The sequence below is a fragment of the Halichoeres trimaculatus genome, unplaced genomic scaffold (genome assembly GCF_033239565.1).
Source record: "Halichoeres trimaculatus isolate MK-OKI-2021-1 unplaced genomic scaffold, fHalTri1.1 fHalTri1_scaffold_9, whole genome shotgun sequence".
In the NCBI taxonomy this organism is placed as follows: domain Eukaryota; kingdom Metazoa; phylum Chordata; class Actinopteri; order Labriformes; family Labridae; genus Halichoeres; species Halichoeres trimaculatus.
Genome location: NW_027437188.1, coordinates 35392345 through 35402816, shown reverse-complemented (window position 1 = coordinate 35402816; position 10472 = coordinate 35392345). Strand labels below are relative to the sequence as shown.

General features: G+C 36.0%; 1 protein-coding gene across 1 annotated transcript; it reads right to left on the bottom strand.

Annotated features, from left to right (window-relative positions):
- Positions 1-3456: 3456 nt before the first annotated feature.
- On the bottom strand, positions 3457-9200 carry cox7a1 (cytochrome c oxidase subunit 7A1). Its single transcript, XM_074680052.1, has 4 exons — positions 9141-9200; positions 5816-5902; positions 5562-5646; positions 3457-3655 (listed from the first exon to the last, which is right to left on the bottom strand). The coding sequence occupies exons 1-4, from the start codon at positions 9153-9155 to the stop codon at positions 3597-3599; spliced, it is 246 nt and encodes an 81-aa protein (XP_074536153.1). The 5' UTR covers positions 9156-9200; the 3' UTR covers positions 3457-3596.
- Positions 9201-10472: the final 1272 nt, after the last annotated feature.

Genomic DNA, 10472 nt, shown 5'->3' with positions numbered 1-10472 from the left:
TTTCTTTTCTTTATTTTTCCTTTTTTCATGAAAAAAAAAGGAAAGAAAATGTATGTTGTTTTTTTCCTTTTTTTCTTTTTTCCTTTTGTCATGAAAAAAAAGAAAAGAAAAAGTATGTTGTTGCCTTACTCTAATGTAAATAGTGGTTCTATACTTGATCAATAAAGGAAATAATAATAATAGTAATAATAATAATAATAATAATAATAATAAATAATAAATAAATAATAATTATAATATTAATAATGATAATATTAATGGCACAAAGTAAAAATAATAAGGTAATTACCCAAAATGAAATGTACACCTTCAATCGGCAAAGCTGGACGCACACCAACTGCTACCTCACATGTAAAAATTATCCTGTTTTAAATGTGAGGTTTTGGTTTATGTGTGTTTAAAAATAATGTAAGCCTGAAAGATGAGGTGAATTTTTTTGACATTTTTTCCGATTAAAAAAAATCCAATTTCTGGGAGATTTTTCAACATTTTGGATTTTTTTTTCTTTTTTCGTTTCGTTTCGTTTTCGGAATTTCAATCCCACTTTTAAGAATGTGTAAATTTTTTTTTTTTTTTTTGCAAACATATTACATTTCAGCAAATTTTTGAAGTTCAAAAAAATTATAAAAACTGCAAAAATTTTGAAATTTCAAAATATTTGCCAAAATGTAATGTATTTGCAAAAATTAAAAACTTATTTAAAATGTACAATATTTTTAAAAATGGAATTTGAATTTTCTCCAAAAAGAAAAAAGGAAAAATTCCAAAAAGTTGAAAAATCCCCCTCCCATTTTTTTTATTGAAAAAATGCCAAAAAAAAATCATAGAAATCTAAAAAAAAATAAAATAGAAGGTTTCTTGCAAGATTTGATGCATACTTATCTCGACAAAATGGCCACACATGACTTTATTTAATTAATATCTTTATTCATTTATACCCCCCTTAAGAAAAAAAAAATTCTCTATTTCAGTAATATTTTTTAAAAGTTATAAGGAGCCACTGCAAAGGAGTCAAAGAGCCACATGAAGCTCCAGAGCCACAGGTTGAAGACCCTTGGTCGGGGTCCTCCAAGGCGACAGCCGACGGAGGCTGCAGCCCCTGAATTGAGACACAGCCCTCTACTTATTGAGCATTTTACGATGTGTAAAATAGCGCCCTCCTAAATGTTATGTGGCGAATGGTTGGTGAAAATGCGTCATTGCACACTGTTGTCTGCAAGGAGGCCAAGCTGAGTTGGCGTCCCTTGGTGAAAAACGCAAGAATGACTGACCAATCAGATGAGGCTGTGGTCATGACACTGCTCACCTGTGATTGGCCAAGACTGTGTCAAGGGAAGCCTGTAACCTGCTGGGAGTGCTTCCTGGCGCTTCTTTACCTGCAGCTACCTCAAACTGTTACCTGTATGTGAGCAGCAGCTGGATTACCTCCAAATGTCAGCGTCATGGTCATCCGGTACATCAGGACGTCAAAGGTCCCTCCCTTGATGTGGACCGGCAGCCCGTTGTCTGCCTGAGAGCATGAAACACACACAGATTGGACTGTGCAGAGGCCGCTGTGTGAACTCATCAGAGAGGGATCAGGTTGTTATGACCCAACAACTGTGGGAGTACTGGGATTGATCAGGATTGACGGTTGTGTTACCTGGAAGAGCTTCTGGGCCTCGGGGACTCTGTTCTTCAGCTGTCTGGCAGAGCTGCTGAAGGCCCGTGTGGCCAGAACTGGAAGTCTCTGTGAAAGGAGAACCAGGAGGGAGAGAAAATCACTTTTCTTAACAAACACTCACCAAACCTTTCTGTTTTTATGGAGTAAAACAACCGAACCTTTCACCCCCTACAGACCGTTCACCATCACTGTTACTGCACTGATATCGTCCTGAATATGGTTAACCACAGCCTGAAACTCAGACCCTTTCTCATAAAACCACAACTTGAACAATCTGAGCCTGACCCAGCAGCTTGTGCTCAGGCTGTGCGATGGATGAAACCTACCGGAGCTGCATTTGATCCACACTTTCCGTCTTTGTAAAGATTAAGTCTGAAAACTTTGATCCAGCGTAAGAAAAAGTGGAATTACCCTTTAAGAGAGGGTGGTCTGGCTGCAGCTGCTCTCTCAGGAAGTGATTCTTCTTCAGTTTCACTTCAGACTGTGAGGTTTGATGTCAGGTGCTCTGTGGTGCCTGTCGCTTTAAGAAAGCTGTGTGACTTTCTAACTGTCCACCAAGGTCACATCAGGCGCTGACAGGGGGGGGGGGGGGGGGGGGGGGCAGCCAATCACAGCTCTGAACCTGACACTTTAACCAATCAGGTGGCAGGGAAGACTTCTAAAGTGTGTGTGTTTTAAAAAGCAGCATGCTGTGTGTTTTCTGTCAGGTGGTGCTGATCCTGAAACACATTGCAGATTAAAAAAAAGGAAAAATTGCAAAAATTTTGACATTTCAAAAATTTGCCAAGATGAAATATGTTTGCCATAAAATAAAAAATTAGAAATTAAATATTCAAATTCTTTAAAAGTGGCGATTAAAATTCTTTTCAAAGCGGAAAAAAAATCCAAAGAGCTGAAAAATCTCTAAAAATTAGGATTTTTTCTAAATTTGAAAAAATGTTGAGTAAAAATGACATTGACACTAAATAAAAATCATGTATAAACATTTTGTTGAATTAAATATGCATCACATCTTGCAAGAAAGCTTGTTTTTTTATTTTCTATCATTATTTCTGTGAATCTTTTGACATTTTTTCAAAATGAATTTAAAAAAATCCTGTTCTTTTGGAGATGTTTCAACTTTTTGGATTTTTTTCATCTTTTATTTTGAAAATAATCTAAATTCCACTTTTTTTAAAAAAAATTGTACATTTATAATATTTTTGTATTTTTGCAAACATATCACATTTGGGCAATTTTTTAAAATGTAAAAAAACATTCCAAAGTTATTTACTTTTTTTTTTTAATTTGCAAATTTTAAATCTTGATATTCTTTAAAATTTTGCAATTTATTGAAATTTCATTAATTTTGCAAAGTTATGAAACATATGAAATTAAAACTTTTCAATTGAAAAAAAGGCAAATATCTTAAAAAGAAAGGATTAAGATAAATTTGACTATGTTTATGTTTTATTTATATATTTTTTGAAACTTTCTCTTTTCTTTTCCATTATTGAGTACATTTTGTGGCTCTCCATCTGGCCTTAATCCAGGTGAGATAAGGCAAAATGGCTCTTATGAAAGTAAAGGTTGCAGACCCCTGAGATATGGTCTTTGACGGACCGACCCAATACTGACCTGATCTGCAGGATTCTCCGACGTCCAGTGTTTGGTGGGGTGGAGCACGGTGTCACGAAGACAGCTCTACAGATGGTGAAGCTGTAAATAATTATTCCGCTATGAACTCATTGTGTTTTACTTATCATCAGTGAGAAACACAAAAAATAAACAAGACACAATCCAGTGAGGTGGAATCCAACACTTTGTTCACATTTATTACATTTCCAAAGAAAGCCAGACGGCTTCAGATAAAATCACAACAAACACAACAAACTTTGCAGCAGAGGTTGATTTAACTCGAAGCTGCTCTTGGGATGGATCAAACCCGGGTCATCTACTCTTTTTTCTGCGGCATGGAGGCGATGAGCAGCCAGTACACAGAGTAACACGTTCCTGCAGAGACCAGAAACAAAGACGGAGAGATAAGATCATCCCCTGACTGGAGGTCATCTGTTCTCACAGAGGTTCAAACCAGATGAAACCATCTGGTTTTGTCACGCTTTGTTTTATTTTGAAAATCAACACAAATTTAATATGGTTTTGTTTATCTGGTGTAATGACACGGCTAAAAACTGAAATCTTATCAAGTGTTTTTTGTCTTATTTTCAGTAAGAATTGTCTTGTTATTCTTGATTTTAGCCACATTCAACTTGTCAGTCTTATAAATCTTTTCATTATTAAATAAAAATATATTCATACATGTAAATTCTCTGGGGAAAAAAAACTAACTTGGTGTTTTTTATTCATTTATTTATATTAATTTTTTACAGGGAAACCAAAAAAGACATTAAATCATTTCAGCAGCTTTTATTTTATACTTTTTTTTATCTATAAATCCCCCAGCACTTGTTCAGATGTTGAAAATGTACGTTTTTGTTTTTCTTTTCTTTTCTTTATTTTTCCTTTTTTCATGAAAAAAAGGAAAGAAAATGTATGTTGTTTTTTTCCTTTTTTTCTTTTTTTCCTTTTGTCATGAAAAAAAAGAAAAGAAAAAGTATGTTGTTGCCTTACTCTAATGTAAATAGTGGTTCTATACTTGATCAATAAAGGAAATAATAATAATAGTAATAATAATAATAATAATAATAAATAATAAATAAATAATAATTATAATATTAATAATAATAATAATAATATTAATGGCACAAAGTAAAAATAATAAGGTAATTACCCAAAATGAAATGTACACCTTCAATCGGCAAAGCTGGACGCACACCAACTGCTACCTCACATGTAAAAATTATCCTGTTTTAAATGTGAGGTTTTGGTTTATGTGTGTTTAAAAATAATGTAAGCCTGAAAGGTGAGGTGAATTTTTTTTTGTCATTTTTTCAGATTAAAGAAAAATCAAATTTTTGGGAGATTTTTCAACATTTTGGATTTTTTTTCTTTCCCACTTTTCAATCCCACTTTTAAAAATGTGTACATTTTTTTTGCAAACGTATTACATTTCAGCAAATTTTTGAAGTTCAAAAAAATAGAAAATTAAAAGAAATATAAAAACTGCAAAAATTTTGAAATTTCAAAAAAATTGCCAAAATGTAATAAATTTGCAAAAATCAAAAGCTTATTAAAAATGTACAATATTTTTAAAAATGGAATTTGAATTTTCTCCAAAAAGAAAAAAGGAAAAATTCCAAAAAGTTGAAAAATCCCCCTCCCATTTTTTTTATTGAAAAAATGCCAAAAAAAGTCATAGAAATCTAAAAAAAAAAATAAAATAGAAGGTTTCTTGCAAGATTTGATGCATACTTATTTCAACAAAATGGCCACACATGACTTTATTTAATTAATGTCTTTATTTATTTATACCCTCCTTAAGAAAAAAAATAATCTCTATTTCAGTAATATTTTTTAAAAGTTACAAGGAGCCACTGAAAAGGAGTCAAAGAGCCACATGAAGCTCCAGAGCCACAGGTTGAAGACCCTTGGTCGGGGTCCTCCAAGGCGACAGCCGACGGAGGCTGCAGCCCCTGAATTGAGACACAGCCCTCTACTTATTGAGCATTTTACGATGTGTAAAATAGCGCCCTCCTAAATGTTATGTGGCGAATGGTTGGTGAAAATGCGTCATTGCACACTGTTGTCTGCAAGGAGGCCAAGCTGAGTTGGCGTCCCTTGGTGAAAAAAGCAAGAATGACTGACCAATCAGATGAGGCTGTGGTCATGACACTGCTCACCTGTGATTGGCCAAGACTGTGTCAAGGGAAGCCTGTAACCTGCTGGGAGTGCTTCCTGGCGCTTCTTTACCTGCAGCTACCTCAAACTGTTATCTGTATGTGAGCAGCAGCTGGATTACCTCCAAATGTCAGCGTCATGGTCATCCGGTACATCAGGACGTCAAAGGTCCCTCCCTTGATGTGGACCGGCAGCCCGTTGTCTGCCTGAGAGCATGAAACACACACAGATTGGACTGTGCAGAGGCCGCTGCGTGAACTCATCAGAGAGGGATCAGAAACCAAAATCTACCGAATCTTTTCCAAATCCTTCATGTTGTTATGACCCAACAACTGTGGGAGTACTGGGATTGACCAGGATTGATGGTTGTGTTACCTGGAAGAGCTTCTGGGCCTCGGGGACTCTGTTCTTCAGCTGTCTGGCAGAGCTGCTGAAGGCCCGTGTGGCCAGGACTGGAAGTCTCTGTGAAAGGAGAACCAGGAGGGAGAGAAAATCACTTTTCTTAACAAACACTCACCAAACCTTTCTGTTTTTATGGAGTAAAACAACCGAACCTTTCACCCCCTACAGACCGTTCACCATCACTTTTACTGCACTGATATCGTCCTGAATATGGTTAACCACAGCCTGAAACTCAGACCCTTTCTCATAAAACCACAACTTGAACAATCTGAGCCTGACCCAGCAGCTTGTGCTCAGGCTGTGCGATGGATGAAACCTACCGGAGCTGCATTTGATCCACACTTTCCGTCTTTTTAAAGATTAAGTCTGAAAACTTTGATCCAGCGTAAGAAAAAGTGGAATTACCCTTTAAGAGAGGGTGGTCTGGCTGCAGCTGCTCTCTCAGGAAGTGATCCCTCTCACAGTTTCACTTCAGACTGTGAGGTTTGATGTCAGGTGCTCTGTGGTGCCTGTCGCTTTAAGAAAGCTGTGTGACTTTCTAACCGTCCACCAAGGTCACATCAGGCGCTGACACAGGGGGGCAGCCAATCACAGCTCTGAACCTGACACTTTAACCAATCAGGTGGCAGGGAAGACTTCTAAAGTGTGTGTGTTTTAAAAAGCAGCATGCTGTGTGTTTTCTGTCAGGTGGTGCTGATCCTGAAACACAACCTGTGTTTATCTCTCACACATGTTGTTTTTAACGTTCAAACACACACTTCCTGCTCTGTTTCCTCTTTAAGTCTTTTGGAAAAAAAAAAGTCAGATTTAGCTTAAAGCATGAACAATGCTGGATTTAGTTCTGCTCTGACGCTTTTACCAAATCTGGTCCAAATAAAAAGTTTGTGGTGCTAAAGGAGCTCACAGAGTGGGAATTAAAGCTGTAAGTTTTGACAATAATCACTTAGATTTCTGATACTCATTATTTATTTATTCATCCATCTATTTTGTTTGTGCGTCCTACAGGGGTAGTAATATGAATTCAGCCTGTGTCCCAATTAGCTTTACGATCCTCACAGGAGCTTTTCCTGTTAAAGCTCCTGTGAGGAACTTTTAGACTGTGATTGCTTTGGTGTAAGTTGTGATTTTTTACATATAATAAAAAAAAATCACTAATCTAAGAATAGAGGAGTTTGATTAAAAATAAATAAATAAATAAATAAAGTTTAAATTAAAAATGATTATATTATATAATGTAAAATAATGTTAGATAATATATATATATATATATATATATATATATATATATATATATATATATATATATATATATATATATATATATATATATAATTTTTTATAGTTTCTGTTTTTGAATGATGATAACAGTAGAAATAAATAATAGGAATAAATAATTCATAAATAAAATATTTAATTTTTAGTATTTTATATATATATATATATATATATATATATATATATATATATATATATATATATATATATATATATATATATATTAATGTATAATACTATTCATTTATTTGTTCATTGTTTATTTGTATAAAACAGCCTGTTACCTAGCTGTGTTTTTCTTCCTTTTTTTATACCATGTGTTTTTATCTGATGGTTAAAATAATAATTAGACAAATCATAATAATAAAATTAATCAAAATTATAAACTTAACAAAAAACTTGGGGTTTTTGGGAATTTTTTTTTTTTTTTTTTTTTTTTAGAATTTATGAAATTATTTGCATGGGAAATGTAAAGAGAAACTTCTTGAGCTGAACAAATGTATTCACAGCTGATGGCTACTCCCTGCCACCAGTTTTAAGTAAATGAACTTAGCTGTAGGGACTATAGAAATATTTCCTCAATAAATTACATTATATTCTACAGTTTACATTCTATTCTTTTGTATAAGAAAAAAAAATAATTCTGATAATCGTGTGTACAATTTCTTGGTCATACAGTCATGTTTCTAGCCTAGCCTTGAAATCCTCACTGAAGCTTGAAGCCACCTGTGAATTAAAGCTCCTCTAAGGAACTCTAAGATTGTGTAGATGTTAAAGAAAGTCATGTTTTTATGTCTAATAATATCTTCACTGACTTTAGAGTGGTCATTTAAAAAAAAAAAAAACCTTGTTCTGTTTCTAAAACTTTTTTTGTGTTAAGGGGAGTAATGCATCCTGACACCTACCCCCCACCAGCTGTTTTAGATATTTAAATAATCAATCATTTAAAAGAAGAAAAAAAATCTTTCTGAAGGTCTTGTTTGCCTTTTTAGGTCATACAGAGGCATCAATATTGATTTTTAACTGTTTTCTAACCAACTTTAAAATCTTCATAGAAGCTTTAAGTTCCCTGTGAAAGCACCTGCGGTTCTGGCGCCCCCTGTGGACAAAGTGATGCCTGATGTTTTTTCTTGCTCCTGTTAGACATTTAGAGACATGAGTATTTATTTTAATCTGTTTCTTACTCATCTAAAAACTCCTCACAGGAGCTTTAATCTGAAAAGTAGTTGTTTGTCCTTTAAAATTGTGATAAATGAAGAAAATAAAAGTGATAAACTTGACTTTTTGATGTAAATAAATGTCTTCTGTTGACAAAATGGAGGAATATGAGTTTAGAGTCATAACAGACGACATTTACCAGAGAGTCTTCAGATTTCTGAAGCAGGAATTAAAAAAGCGGGAATAATTAAAATGTTTAAAACACAAACAGCTGAAGTGGTGAGTTTCCACTGCTGATGAGCTAACATGTTAGCCAGAGAGTACAGGAAGTGAATTTTAATCTGTAAATCATCCACACATGACCCAAATGAACAGGTGTGTGTGTGTGTGTGTGTGTGTGTGTGTGTGTGTGTGTGTGTGTGTGTGTGTGTGTGTGTGTGTGTGTGTGTGTGTGTACGTGCAGAGCTGCACAGAGAGCAGGTAGCACTGAAGATAAGATACAAACAGAGGGAGACAGTGAGTGGGGAGCAGGTCATGTGAGGTGAGCCAGTCTGTAAATATAGATCAGATCTTTACCTCACATGACACCACACACACACACACACTCACACACACTCTCTCACACACACATGCTTACCAACAGGCTAACACACATCTAAGTCAAGACGAAACACAGCTTCTCACAGTTTTAACCCAGTCGTCCTACATGGAGCAAAGGTCAGGCCTTGCTCTCCGTGTGTACGGAAAAAACTTTGTCCTGTTTCTTTTTTTTTTTTTTTTAACCTGAACGACAATTTCTCTACCTGCGGCTTTTTACACACACACAAACAGAGGAAACACACAGAAAAATAAGAGCTGTAGTTACCAGGAGGTGATTCATGTCTGTGGCGGTGTGTGTCGAACTGCGCTGTCTCACTGCACCCTGGCAAGGACACACACACACACACACACACACACACACACACACACACACACACACACACACACACACACACACACAAACACACGTCTACAAACACACACACACACACAGACAGAATATCAGTGTGTCTGAATCTGCGCCAAACTACGATCCCCTGCAGGGACCAAACTGCCCGACACACACAGGAAACACACGCTGCAGCTGTTGAGGAGTCACTACAGTTATCACCCTCTGTTTCATGCACCTTTATTTTTATGCATCTTTGCTGCGCTTTGAGCTGCAACAAGACGGAGGAAAGACACAGCTTTTTATCAGATTTCTCCATAGACTAAAAAACAAAAGGAGGGAGGTTGGATGGAAGAGGCAGAGTCAGGGTGAGAAGCCTGTGTTAGCTGAGCTGATTTAGGCTGTATCCTCTACCTCCCCCTAAAAGGTAAGGAGAGAGTCCGTGGCATGATGGTAGAAAGGCAAGATGGAAAGCAGGGTCTGTATGCTCTACCTGGAGAGATTTCAAGAAAGATGTTAATAAGGACAAAGATTTAGATAAGAAAATCTTAGATAAGTCATGGCTGTATGCTCTACCTCCCCTGCATCCCCATGTGTAGGAGGTAAGAAATGAGAGAGAAAGAAGAAATAAAAGACAAGAGAGATGTCAGAAAATGGGTCAGGGAAGACACAGCCAGCTGCATCAGTTTCGGCAATGGACTGCACGCTCTACCTCCCCCTACTCCTGTGTTGGTATGAGTGAATAAAAATAAAAAAAGAAGGAAAAAATATTTTAAGGAGATGCTTAAAAGAGGACAAAGACGTCAAAAGCAGAAAGAAAAGTTAAAGGAATCAGCTCAACTCCATTAGATAAGGCTGTATGCTCTACCTCTCCCTAAAATAACATTCTGAAGAGTTTAAAGAAAAAAAGCAGAGAAAAAAAGATAAGTATTGAGACAGGGAAGGCAGAGGGAAGGCAGAGTCAGGGTGAGAACCCTATGTTATCTTACCTGGATTAGGCTGTATGCTCTAACTCCCCCTAAAAGGTAAGGAGAGAATGTCAGAGGCATGATTGTGGAAAGGCAAGATTGAAGCAGGGACTGTACGGCCCACCTAGAAAGATTGAGACAAAGATAAATATAAGGACAGAGATACAGATATGGAAATCTGACATGGCTGTATGCTCTACCTCCCTCTGCATCGTCATATTTAGGAGGCAAGAAATGAGAGAGAAAGAAGAACTAAAAGACATGAGAGAGATCAAGAAATAGAACAGGGAAGGCACAGCCA